This window comes from Tetrahymena thermophila (assembly GCF_000189635.1).
Source record: "Tetrahymena thermophila SB210 genomic scaffold scf_8254676, whole genome shotgun sequence".
In the NCBI taxonomy this organism is placed as follows: domain Eukaryota; phylum Ciliophora; class Oligohymenophorea; order Hymenostomatida; family Tetrahymenidae; genus Tetrahymena; species Tetrahymena thermophila.
The window spans coordinates 61,425-73,992 of NW_002476442.1; the positions used below are offsets into that span (position 1 = coordinate 61,425).

Here is a 12,568-nt window from a genome sequence, read left to right on the forward strand (position 1 = left end):
TTAACTTAATTTTCATTTTTATTTTTAATTATTTATTATTCATTTTTTATTATTTGATCTTTTTTCTTTATTTTTTACTATTAAAACTTAAACTTAATAAATGCAGTATATTTGTTTTGGATTGTAATATTTTAATAATAAAAGTTAATTTAAAACATTAAAGCTCTTTTAATTTATTTGATTTATTTTCCTTTTCTTTTTATTGTGATATCTTTTTTTTTTTTCATTTTTGGTTAATTAATTTTACTAATTATTAATTAATCTTATTATTTCATTTTTTCCTTCTAATTAACTATTTAATGATATATTTCTTCTTCAATATTTAAAAAGTAAAAATTAAATTGGTGCAATGGGTGCATCAGGTTTAGGTTTTGCTTTAGCAAAGTGCATTAATCTCTTAAATTTGAAACTTGAACTTCGGTAAAAACAGTTTATTTGTTTTGGATAGTGATATTTTTAATTATAAAAACTAATTTAAAACAATAAAGCTCTTTTTTCTTTTTATTGTGCTTGCTTTTTTTTGTTGTACATTTGTTACTTTAAATCATAATTTTATTTTCAATTTTTGCTTTTATTATTAATTAATTAATCTTATTATTTAATATTTTTTCTTCATTTTTTCCTTCTAATTAACTATTTAATGATATATTTTTCTTCAATATTTAAAAAGTAGGAATTTAATTGGTGCAGAATAGAATAGAAATACTCGCACATATAAATGCACTCAGAATACATCTTAAAATTAAAATTAAATTTTATTTTGTTTATATATATTTTTATTTGTTTTATTATGTATTTATATAGATATAAGGAGATAATTTATAAATAAAACGTTTTAGGTTCTATAGGTTTATTATAAAAATTTTTCTTCTCCAAATATTTTAATTTAAGAGAAAAATAGGGGTGGAGGGCTACCTTAATTAATGAGATAGAAAAATTTGATATTTTAAGAGAAGGACATACAAAAGAAGATAATTTTGAAATAAATAAATAAAATCTAGATAAATGAAATATTTTGTATTCATGTTTTAGTAAAAATAGAGATAATAGAATAAATTCTAAATGTTCATATAAAAATGAAACAAAAATATTCTAATTACTTGATGAATTTTACAAATATATTTACAAAAAAATCTTTGATCAATTTATGTATTAAAATAGGATTAATATCTATCAAATATAATTAATTAAAAAATTCATAATTTTTTTTGTTTTTTTTAAGAAGTTTAATTATTATTAAGCAAAAGAAATTGATAAAATCCTTATTGTTTAAAAATGAATAGTTTAGAAACAAGTTTAGTCAAGGAAATCAAATAATATTTTTTTAACAACTAAATTGCTGATTGCTTAAGTAAAGTAGAATAGTTTGACAAAAACAGAAGTTTTATTTGCCATTAAAATCTTTAGTTATATAAGATGCTAAGCTTATTTGAACTAAGCTACTTTAAACAAGCTATTTAAAATTTTGAAGAAATGATTGAAGAAAGGCAAAAGGAAAAAGGAGATAAAATAGATTCTATAGACGTTATAACAATCATTTTATATTTAAATTAGCTGTTTTGTTTTAATAGTGGAAAATGCGAAAAAGCCAACAAATAGCTTTTGAAAGTTTGCGAGCAATATAAGGAGTAAAACGAAAATAAGGATTCATATGAAGCAGGTGTTTATCTATTTGGTAAAGGAATTTACTAATTCTTAAATACGTTTAGAGATGAAGATAATATTTCTTTTTTAGCTGATATGGAAAAGGCATATATCTTGTTAGATGATTATAAGCAAGACATTCTTAGCAGTTTGCAGTAGATGCATCATATCAAAGGAAATATAAGTGAATCAGAAAAATGGGGTTAATTATTATATAACCTAAATCCTAAGTATCCAGGGATTGCAAATAATCTAGCATCTTTGTATGTGGATAAGAAATAGTTTGAAGAAGCAGTAAAACTTTATTCAGAAGAGGAGTTATCCTGCCCTAATAATCATGTAGTTCTTCGTAATTTGGCTAATGTTTATAGAGATATGGGAGATACTTAAAAAGAAGAAGAATATTGCAAAAGAGCCTATGAAATATAACCTAGATCAGCTTTTTCTTGTCTCAGATATGGCATATTTAATTACAAGCACAATAAAAAAGAAGAAGCTGTAAAAATGTTCAACGAAGGCATCAGTATCGATTCAGAAGTTTTAGGAAATTATTAGCAACTTGCAAATATAGCAATTGATGATAATGATTTTGGTAATGCAATCAATTATTTGTAGAAATGTGTAGAAATAAGTCCAGACGAAGGATATTGCTATTATAAATTAGCCGAGTGCCTTAAATAGTGCCAAAGATATAATGAAGCTATAGATTAGTATAATATGTCCATTTAAAAATAAACATACAAAAAAGTAAAAGTAGACTGTTAAGCAGAAATAGCACATTCTTATTATATTTAACATAGTTACTTAAAAAGTATTGAAGAATATTTTAACACTTTCAAAATAGCCAGCTCAAAATATGATTATTTACCTATCATTTATAATATATACACTCTAATAAATGATTATATATCATTAAAAGATGCAATTAATTTAATAAATAAATAGGAAGATAAATGTGTCATTAAGTTTTAATAAATTAAAGAAGGCATTTAAGATAAAAACCTAAAGGATCTTTTTTAATATAAATTAGATATTTTTAAAGAGTGTATTTAGATTAAAGCATATCAAAAACATATTCAATAAAATATAACATTTTAATCATAGTATTCTCATATAGATTTATATTTAGATTGAAATTAATCTCAATTTTATTATCAAATTTTATGAAAATATATAATAAAATATTTTAAATATATTAATTAAAAATCTCTTTGATTTAATATAGAGTATTATATACAAATTTTTTTGTATAATAAGGAAAATAAAAAATTAAAATTGATTTTTTATATTCTTCAGAAAATTAAATAATTTATTTTTACTATTTTAATTTGTCAATAAAAGTAAAATCAAAAAATTAATACTTATAATCATAAAATTATTATTAAAAATAAATAATATCATTTAAAAATTATAAATTATATTTTAAACATAATGAAAAAGGCTTTAAATCCTAAATTTAACAAATTATTATTTATTAATTTAATCTAATTTATGGAAGTACTATAAATATTAAAACTATTTGTATTACTTTAGTTTATTTGATAATTGTTCTCAAAGTTACCAGTGTTTTATGCAAATATTTAATAATTTTTTTAATATTTCCTAGAATATCTTTCTGTTAATTTTCAAAAATTTATTTGATAAAAAGATAGATGTCTATCAGAAACACATTTAATTAAATAGTGATATATGTTGAATTCTAGATAATTGTTTTTGAAATATGTTAATAACACAAAAATTAAATTACATTTTAAAATTCTGATCTAAATATTAGATGAATTCATTTACTTTTTATAAATAATATAGAAAAAACAAGATTATTTTTATAAAATAAGATATTTATTAACAATAGATAGTTAAAAATAGATAGATAGATCGAAATGAACAGTTTTGAAATCGATTTGATGAAGTAAGTAAAGTTAAATTACTTAAACTATGAAGTGTAAAAGTGCATAGATGTAGTAGATTAGCATGATTAAGATAGAAGTTTGCTTTGCCATTAAACTCTTTAATTGTATAAAACTTTAAGCTTATTTGAACTTTCATAGTTTAAATAAGCTAACTAATGTTTTCAAAAAATGATTGAAGAAAGGGAAAAGATTAAGGGAGATAAAGTAGATAGTATTGATGTTTTAACAACTGTATTGTGCTTAATTTAGATATTTTACATAAATGTAGTACAAACAGAGATGATCAATCAAACTCTTTTGAAAATTTATGAAGCTTATAGAGAGCAAAACGAAAATAATGAATCCTATGAATTAGGAATTTATCTTTTAGGAAAAGGAACATATTAGTATTTTAAAACCAATAGAGAAGAAGGAAATTTGTAATGTATAGCAGACTTAGAAAAAGCTCATGAATTATTAGATGATTATAAGCAAGATATTATGAGTTTTTTGACATGGATTTATTATAACAAACAAAAAATTGACGAAGCAGAGAAATGGGGTTAGCTTTTGTACAATCTAAACCCAAAGTTTCCAGGAATCGCAAATAACCTTGCTATAATATTTAATTAAAAAGGGCTTAATGAAAAAGTTGAGTAATTATATAAGGAGGCTGAGTAGAATTGCCCAAATAATCATGTTATCCTACATAATTTGGCCAATTATTATAGTGAAAATGGAAACCCATAAAAAGAGTAAGAATATTACAAAAGGTCTTATGATATTTAGCCAAGATCAGCTTAGTCTTGCCATAAATATGGTAGGTTTTTATATTTGAATGACTAAATAGATGAAGCCATAAAAATTCTTAATGAAGGAATTAGTATTGATCCAGAAATTTTAGAAAATTATGATACACTAGCTCAAATTGCAATAGATAGTGACGATGCTGACACTGCAATAACAAATTTAAATAAATGTATTGAGATTAGTCCTGAAGATGGTTATTATTATAGTAAGTTAGGTGATTGCTATGAAGTATTCGAAAGATATGAAGAGGCTATAGTATAATATAGATTATCATAGCAAAAATAAAATTATCAATATGTCTCAATAATGTGCAATTCCAATATAGCTTTCTGTTACTTTAGGTTAGGCAAATACTCCAATTCTCTGGAGGAATTTTTTAATGCATTTAACAAATAAAGTTCCTATTATAATTACAGCAATGAAATTTAAAATATAAATTATATAATAAACAAAAAGCTTGTAGCTCTCAAAAAGGTAATAGAAATTATCAATAAATAGCAAGAAAAGTTTATTTTAAAAATTGAATAAATAACAAAAGACATAGCTGATAACAATATAAAAGGTCTTTTCTAATATAAATTGGATACCTTTAGAGAGCATCTTTAGATTTAAGCATATAAAAAATACATATAAGAAAATTTAACCTTTTAGTCTTAATATTCTCACTTTGATTTGTATTTGGATTGATTAAATATTTTGTTTAAAATTAAAAAATTTATTTTATAAATAATTCAAATATTTTTATTTATTTTCTTAATCACTTATTTATTTTTTAAAGGTTATAATATAATATCATTTTATTTTGCATTTATAATATCTTTTTTAACTATTATATATAGTGTATCAAAGCACTGTAGTCAAGCCATTTCTAAAATCTTAGTTTTAACTACTGCAATAAAAAATATATTAATAAAATTAAAGTTCATCCATAAAAGTCATTTTAGACTTATTAATAAGACTACTTACAGTATTTATAAATATTTGATTGTACTTTATTTAAAACAGCAAAATTGAATATTTAGCTTCCTAATAAATAATTTAATCAATTTTGTATTATATTTTTATACAAATAAGTAAATTTAATAGATTAATAAACGAAAGAATATACCTAATTTTTAATATATTCCTTCTAAGGAAGGTATTAAGGTTGTTTTATAGGATGGCAGATATTTTCTAAAATAAAACTATATTTGTTGTATGTGCATGTATGTAATTATGTATGTGATATGAATTGCGTTTTAAAAATAAATAGATAATGTAATTATGATTCAATTTTTAGAAAAAAAAGAACATTTAGTATTATAGAAGAAAAATAAGTAGAACTAAATTAATTGTTTATTTAATTAACAAGCCAAATATGAAAGACATAAGCAGTAAAAGCAAATAAAATATAATTAGAAGCCTAATTAAGAAGAGCAATAACTTCTTAGAGAATTTTAAAATCGACAATTAGAAATCTTTAGTAAACTCAAGCAATATGAATTAATCGTGCTTAACTCCATCTAAGTAAAATGCTAATGTTATTCGCAGAAACTTTTCCTTCAATAACAATAATTTAAAGCAAAATGAGGAAAATTAGGTTTAGAGAGTGCAAATTCCAAGTAATACAGATGAAAAATTTGTGAGGTATGAAGATAAAATATAAATAAATTCTTAGAATCTGCAATAATACCTTTTGAGAGAATAAGAAAGCATACTAAATATATAAAAAACAAGTAAGCGTTTTCCATCTGATGTTATGCATTAAAACAATATTACTTCATCTCAAAGTTAAATTTAGCAAGCTGCATTATAACAAACGGGAAAAATTCCAATTAAAACATAATAGCTATGAAGTCAAGAGTAGCAAGATAATTAACTTAACACTCAATAAAATAATTTACTAGAATCACTAAAAAAAAGCTTTATTTAACGTAAGCTAACTGAATAGGAAGCAGCAAAATAGTAAGCAAGTCTCAGTCAAATCAATGAACAGCAGGAAAAGCAAAGGATTTAATAGGATTAAAAGGGGAAAAAAGTAATAAAAATAATCACAAATAGGATTGAGCCATAGAATTAGTATTAAAAATATAATTAGAATTCGCTTTAGCTTAAATCCTAAAGGATATCAAACTCCGCTATTGAATCTTAATAATTTTTTCTTCAGCAAGGAATGAAGAGAAACTTTTCTTAAAAAAACATGCAAACAAGCATACTTTATAGCTAAGGAAATAGTTATTAATAAAGCAGTCACAATTCTACTTAAAGAGGATCTTATAACTTTAAAACTTAATCAAAGAATTGCTTGGAGATTATGAAAGAAGCTCTAGAAAAAAGGCAGTAACTACTTGAAAAGAATACACCTCACTATGCAGAGGCAAAGAAAAATATTGATTAAACTTTGAATAGTGATTAAAACATCAACAAATATTTTAAATTAAAAAAACTAAGCTAAATAATTAATCTTAAAAACTATTAAAAATTTTAGTAAAGTAAATCCTAATCATAATAAGCAGATCAAAATTGCATAGCAAATGAAGTTGCTTTAAAGAGGAATTTTTCAGAGAAATTTTTGGCAAATTAAAGCACAACGATAGTAAAAAATTAATCAACCAATAATTTAATACAAAGTGGATAGACAAGTTAATAAAGCTAATTAAATTCTTTTAATTAGCAAATATCAATACAAAGAATGTCTTAAATTATCAACACTTAAGGTATGAATTCATCACGAAGCAGCTAATTAGATGAAAGTTCTAAAAACAACATGCAAAATGAAGATTCTAAAATGGATCATTCAACTTTTAACAAATCAGAACTGATGGAAAAAATTAAAAATATTCACAAAAATGTGTTAAATTTTGATAAAACAAGTTATAAAAAGCAATATTTTACACACCTAAAATAGAATTTGTAAAATATTAATCAGAAAAATCACCATAATTTTTCAAAACTATAAAGACATAGTACGAATAGTGTATTTCATTAAAAAAACAAAAGTGAAGCGGCAGAATAAAACCATTCATAAATTCTTAATAAAAAGAAACTAGAAAAAGAAGATGAGTATTATGGTCCATGGGATATTTAGTAACCTGATGGAAATGGTTTTGCTAGTTTTAATTGTTTTACCGACGAATGCAAATAATGAATTGTAATCACTAAAAATTATAATAGACTGATAGATAAATAAATAAATAATTCAACTTTACCTTTTATATTTATTTTAATAAAAGAGATTTAATAAAATTTAATTATTATGTTGTATATTTAGTTAGTTCCAGAAAGAATTGTTTAATATTCAATATATAAAATATCTACTCTTTATTTACAAAATTTTTAATTGAATTAAATTAATTTTAACTTTTCAAGAGAATTTTATTTGCAATTTTTTAAAATGTTTAATTCCTAATTTCTAAAAAATTCAAGTAATTAAAAATAAATTTTTTAGATTTATTTGGTATTAATGAGTTTTTATCATAATCTAACTTTTAGAATAGTGTTTTATTTATAATATTTTTAAAGTTTATTTTAAGTGAGAAGTAAATAAATACTTCAATTTAATTTTAACTGGTCAAGTCAAATATTTGCTTTTTACAAAAATTTTGCAAAAGAAATAAATACTTCAATATTAAATATATCAATTTTACAAAAATAAATAATACAACTCTACATAAAATATAATGAAAAAATAGATTAGATTATATTTTAGTAACAACTTAGTTAAAAGTAATATAAAATTTTTTTTTTAATTAATTCATCATCAAGTATTATATTAAGGTATTTATTGTTTCATCAAGTAAAATATTATTAATTTTATCTTGAAATATAAAAAACTTATTATTGATTTTCATTAACAAATAAAATTGGAATTTGCTTGAGATTGATTATAAAATGTTTTTAATTTAAAATTTGATTGAATTTCAAAAATATAATTTTATTTCTTTACTGATATTATTATTTATGAAAATTTTCAAATTAAAATATGCTTTTAAGTAGTTATTTTTAATAGAATAATTTGTGTTTATATTAAGAAGAAAAGATTTTTTTTGTTTGATTAATTAAGGGAGTTTTTTGAATCTAGTCAGAAGCACTCACACCCTCCAACCACTGGTGACTTTTCGTATAGACGATCGGTCAAACACAGCGATGGATGATCATCGTGAAACGCAAAAATACCTATTCTCCGAAGAGAATAAAATACTAATGGTTTCTGTATCCCATTTACGGATGAGAGTGTCCTTTTAATCATCCTAGATTGAGTTGTTGTCTTCAAATGAAGAAACTTACAGTAAGTAATTACTATAAGAAAGATCCTGTATAAGTACAGTCTTAAAGAAATTCTTATCAAGAAAGAGTTTTCCTTTATATAAAAAATTCGCTATTTGATATTTATGGTTTTCAGAAAAATATTATTAATTAAATTTAGTTTTTATAAAAATAGATCTAATTGCTTCTTTTATGTTTATGAGTTAATAACATCTAATTTCCACTTGAGTGATAGATTTAAAATTAAAAATGTAGCCTAAGATTTCATCTAAAGCATATAATAACATAATCAAAGTATAAAAATACGATTTTTTTCAGTAGTTTAGCATGTTGCCATACGCTTTTATCATTAATATATTATAAAGAAAATTTTAAAGTTCATCATTCTTGAATTTGAATTATATCTGTAGATAATTGTTTTAAAAGAAAATGATATCAAAACCTATAAAAGGTGAAATTAACAATGTCAAAATTTGCTAAATCTAATGATAAATACAATAATTTTTATTTTAATCAAAATATTTATAAAATTAAATGGTTAAAAACCTATTTCCTGCATAAAACATTCATTTTTGTTAAATCTATACATTAAATAAAATATAATATTTATGAAGCAAAAATATGAAATTTTCTTCATTAAATAAAAATATTATGACAAAGATTATTTAATATCCTAACTTTTAGAAGATAGTTCATAAATTATTATAATTATTTTATTACAAATTTATTTTTTTGGAAAAGTAGAAGTAATTCCATCTTTGTTTTATTTTATTAAAATTTAGTCTTTGATGATATTGATTTCTTTAGATAACTAATAGCAAATTTTTGATGAAATTTGAAATATTTGATAATTAACAAACTAAATTACAAATTTAATTGAAAGAAAAGCAAAATTTATTAATTACTATTTATTACATTATATATATATAGTACCCTATGGCACTGCCTTTTTTCAGGGCTATAGGCAAATCACAATATTAGCTAAATTTAGTTTTTCAAATATGACTAAATAAATAACTGTCCATCTCTAATTCCTACTATTTATATTTCTAAGTATATTTTTTAAATACAAATATTAAGTTTAAATAATGAATGTTAAATAATTTTATGTGATATCTGTTCATAAAACAAAATATATAAATTAATAATTGATAATTAATTAATTATTATATTTATTTGTTCTTTTTATCCTTTTATAATTAATTAATTAGTTTTCATAAATTTCTTTACAATATTTTTGAAAAAAAAATAAATGATATAATAGATTAAACATTACCTCGAATTAAAATAAGTAATTATTAATTTTTTAATTAATATCCTTTAAATTTATATAAATTAATAAAAAAAGTTCATAAGCTCTTAACTTTTATCTCATTAGGTTCTCCATATTGATCTAAGGTATATTTAATTAAATAATATTATTTTGATTATTATTAATATTTTTTATATAATTAAATTTAAATTTATTTTTTTAAATAATTTTTATTATAGAAATTATTATCTATATTCATTGATTTTTATTAAAATAAAAATTTTTTAGCTTTTTTAACTTAATTTTCATTTCAATTATTATTTGTTATTCATTTTTTATTTTGATATTTTTTCTTCATTTTTTGCTATTAAAACTTACACTTAAAAAAGCAGTTTATTAGTTTTGGATTGTAATATTTTTAATTATAAAAATTAATTTAAAACATTAAAGCTCTTTTAGTTTATTTGATTTCTTTTCTATTTATTATGTTTTCTTTTTTTCTCATTCATTGATAATTTTATTAATTATTAATAAATCTTATTATTTCATATTTTTTCTTCATTTTTTCCTTCTAATTAACGAGAGTGAAATGCCTATTTAATTTATAAAAGGTAAAATGTAATATATTTTAAAAACATAATAAATAAAGCTAAATTAGCTTAAAACAGCTTTATTTTTGAGTTTTTAGAATACTTTAAATTCACGAAATGCAAAATTTCAAATATTTTATAAATACCTATATTCTTATAACATACCATTTAAAAAAAAAAAATTTTTGAAAAATTTTATTTAGCAAATTGCATTAATCTCTCAAATTAGACTCTTTACCTTCTATAAAAACAGTTTATTTGTTTTGGATTGTGATATTTTGAATGATAAAAACTAATTAAAAACAATAAAGCTCTTTTTTCTTTTTCTTTTTATTGTGCTTGCTTTTTTTTGTTCTTTCTTTGTTAATTTACTTAGCTCATCCTTTGATTTTCAAATTTTTTACTTTTATTATTAATGAATTAATCTTATTATTTCATATTTTTTCTTCATTTTTTCCTTCTAATTAACTATTTTATGATATATTTTTTCTTCAATATTTAAAAAGTGAGAATTAAATTGGTGACGAAGGTGCATCAGGCTTAGGTTCTGGTTTAGCAAATTGCATTAATCTCTCAAATTTGACACTTAACCTTCGGTAAAAACAGTTTATTTGTTTTGGATTGTGATATTTTGAATGATAAAAACTAATTAAAAACAATAAAGCTCTTTTTTCTTTTTCTTTTTATTGTGCTTGCTTTTTTTTGTTCTTTCTTTGTTAATTTACTTAGCTCATCCTTTGATTTTCAAATTTTTTACTTTTATTATTAATGAATTAATCTTATTATTTCATATTTTTTCTTCATTTTTTCCTTCTAATTAACTATTTTATGATATATTTTTTCTTCAATATTTAAAAAGTTGTAATAAAATTGGTGACGAAGGTGCATCAGGCTTAGGTTCTGGTTTAGCAAATTGCATTAATCTCTCAAATTTGACACTTAACCTTCGGTAAAAACAGTTTATTTGTTTTGGATTGTAATATTTTGAATGATAAAAACTAATTAAAAACAATAAAGCTCTATTTTCTTTTTCTTTTTATTGTGTTTGCTTTTTTTTGTTTTTTCTTTGTTAATTTATTTAGCTCATCTTTTTATTTTCAAATTTTTTACTTTTATTATTAATGAATTAATCTTATTACTTTCATATTTTTTCTTCATTTTTTCCTTCTAATTAACTATTTTATGATATATTTTTTCTTCAATATTTAAATAGTAGTAATAAAATTGGTGACAAAGGTGCATCAGGCTTAGGTTCAGGTTTAGCAAATTGCATTAATCTCTCAAATTTGACACTTAACCTTCGGTAAAAACAGTTTATTTGTTTTGGATTGTAATATTTTGAATGATAAAAACTAATTAAAAACAATAAAGCTCTTTTTTCTTTTTTTTTTATTGTGCTTGCTTTTTTTGTTCTTTCTTTGTTAATTTACTTAGCTCATCCTTTGATTTTCAAATTTTTACTTTTATTTTTAATGAATTAATCTTCTTATTTCATATTTTTTCTTCATTTTTTCCTTCTAATTAACTATTTTATGATATATTTTTTCTTCAATATTTAAAAAGTTACAATTAAATTGGTGACAAAGGTGCATCAGGCTTAGGTTCTGGTTTAGCAAATTGCATTAATCTCTCAAATTTGACACTTAACCTTCAGTAAAAACAGTTTATTTGTTTTGGATTGTAATATTTTGAATGATAAAAACTAATTAAAAACAATAAAGCTCTTTTTTCTTTCTTTTTTTATTCTGCTTGTTTTTTTTTGTTCTTTCTTTGTTAATTTACTTAGCTCATCCTTTGATTTTCAAATTTTTTACTTTTATTATTAATGAATTAATCTTATTATTTCATATTTTTTCTTCATTTTTTCCTTCTAATTAACTATTTTATGATATATTTTTTCTTCAATATTTAAAAAGTGGTAATAAAATTGGTGACAAAGGTGCATCAGGCTTAGGTTCTGGTTTAGCAAATTGCATTAATCTCTCAAATTTGACACTTAACCTTCGGTAAAAACAGTTTATTTGTTTTGGATTGTAATATTTTGAATGATAAAAACTAATTAAAAACAATAAAGTTCTATTTTCTTTTTCTTTTTATTGTGTTTGCTTTTTTTTGTTTTTTCTTTGTTAATTTATTTA

The 12,568-nt window shown here is 21.1% G+C and overlaps 6 protein-coding genes across 6 annotated transcripts; 5 read left to right on the top strand and 1 right to left on the bottom strand. All coding sequences in view use genetic code 6, as the record gives it.

Annotated features, from left to right (window-relative positions):
* Positions 1 to 1,416: 1,416 nt before the first annotated feature.
* TTHERM_01192460 (tetratricopeptide repeat protein) lies at positions 1,417 to 2,462 on the top strand (the record flags this gene model as incomplete). The annotated part of the gene is made up of 2 exons (XM_001013513.2): positions 1,417 to 2,391; positions 2,445 to 2,462. 2 exons carry the CDS (start codon positions 1,417 to 1,419, stop codon positions 2,460 to 2,462), a joined length of 993 nt encoding a protein of 330 aa, XP_001013513.2.
* Positions 2,463 to 3,524: 1,062 nt separating this feature from the next.
* TTHERM_01192470 (tetratricopeptide repeat protein) lies at positions 3,525 to 5,030 on the top strand (the record flags this gene model as incomplete). The annotated part of the gene is made up of 1 exon (XM_001013514.1): positions 3,525 to 5,030. One exon carries the CDS (start codon positions 3,525 to 3,527, stop codon positions 5,028 to 5,030), a length of 1,506 nt encoding a protein of 501 aa, XP_001013514.1.
* Positions 5,031 to 5,649: 619 nt separating this feature from the next.
* On the top strand, positions 5,650 to 6,177 carry TTHERM_001192479 (hypothetical protein; the record flags this gene model as incomplete). The annotated part of the gene is made up of 1 exon (XM_012796991.1): positions 5,650 to 6,177. Exon 1 carries the CDS (start codon positions 5,701 to 5,703, stop codon positions 6,175 to 6,177), a length of 477 nt encoding a protein of 158 aa, XP_012652445.1. The 5' UTR covers positions 5,650 to 5,700.
* A 459-nt stretch (positions 6,178 to 6,636) lies between these two features.
* TTHERM_01192480 (hypothetical protein) lies at positions 6,637 to 7,470 on the top strand (the record flags this gene model as incomplete). The annotated part of the gene is made up of 1 exon (XM_001013515.2): positions 6,637 to 7,470. One exon carries the CDS (start codon positions 6,637 to 6,639, stop codon positions 7,468 to 7,470), a length of 834 nt encoding a protein of 277 aa, XP_001013515.2.
* Positions 7,471 to 8,403: 933 nt separating this feature from the next.
* On the bottom strand, positions 8,404 to 8,571 carry TTHERM_001192481 (hypothetical protein; the record flags this gene model as incomplete). Its single annotated transcript, XM_012796992.1, has 1 exon — positions 8,404 to 8,571. One exon carries the CDS (start codon positions 8,569 to 8,571, stop codon positions 8,404 to 8,406), a length of 168 nt encoding a protein of 55 aa, XP_012652446.1.
* A 1,858-nt stretch (positions 8,572 to 10,429) lies between these two features.
* Positions 10,430 to 12,479, top strand: TTHERM_001192482 (oxalate/formate antiporter protein; the record flags this gene model as incomplete). The annotated part of the gene is made up of 6 exons (XM_012796993.1): positions 10,430 to 10,458; positions 10,937 to 11,026; positions 11,290 to 11,379; positions 11,644 to 11,733; positions 11,994 to 12,083; positions 12,347 to 12,479. The coding sequence occupies 6 exons, from the start codon at positions 10,430 to 10,432 to the stop codon at positions 12,477 to 12,479; spliced, it is 522 nt and encodes a 173-aa protein (XP_012652447.1).
* Positions 12,480 to 12,568: the final 89 nt, after the last annotated feature.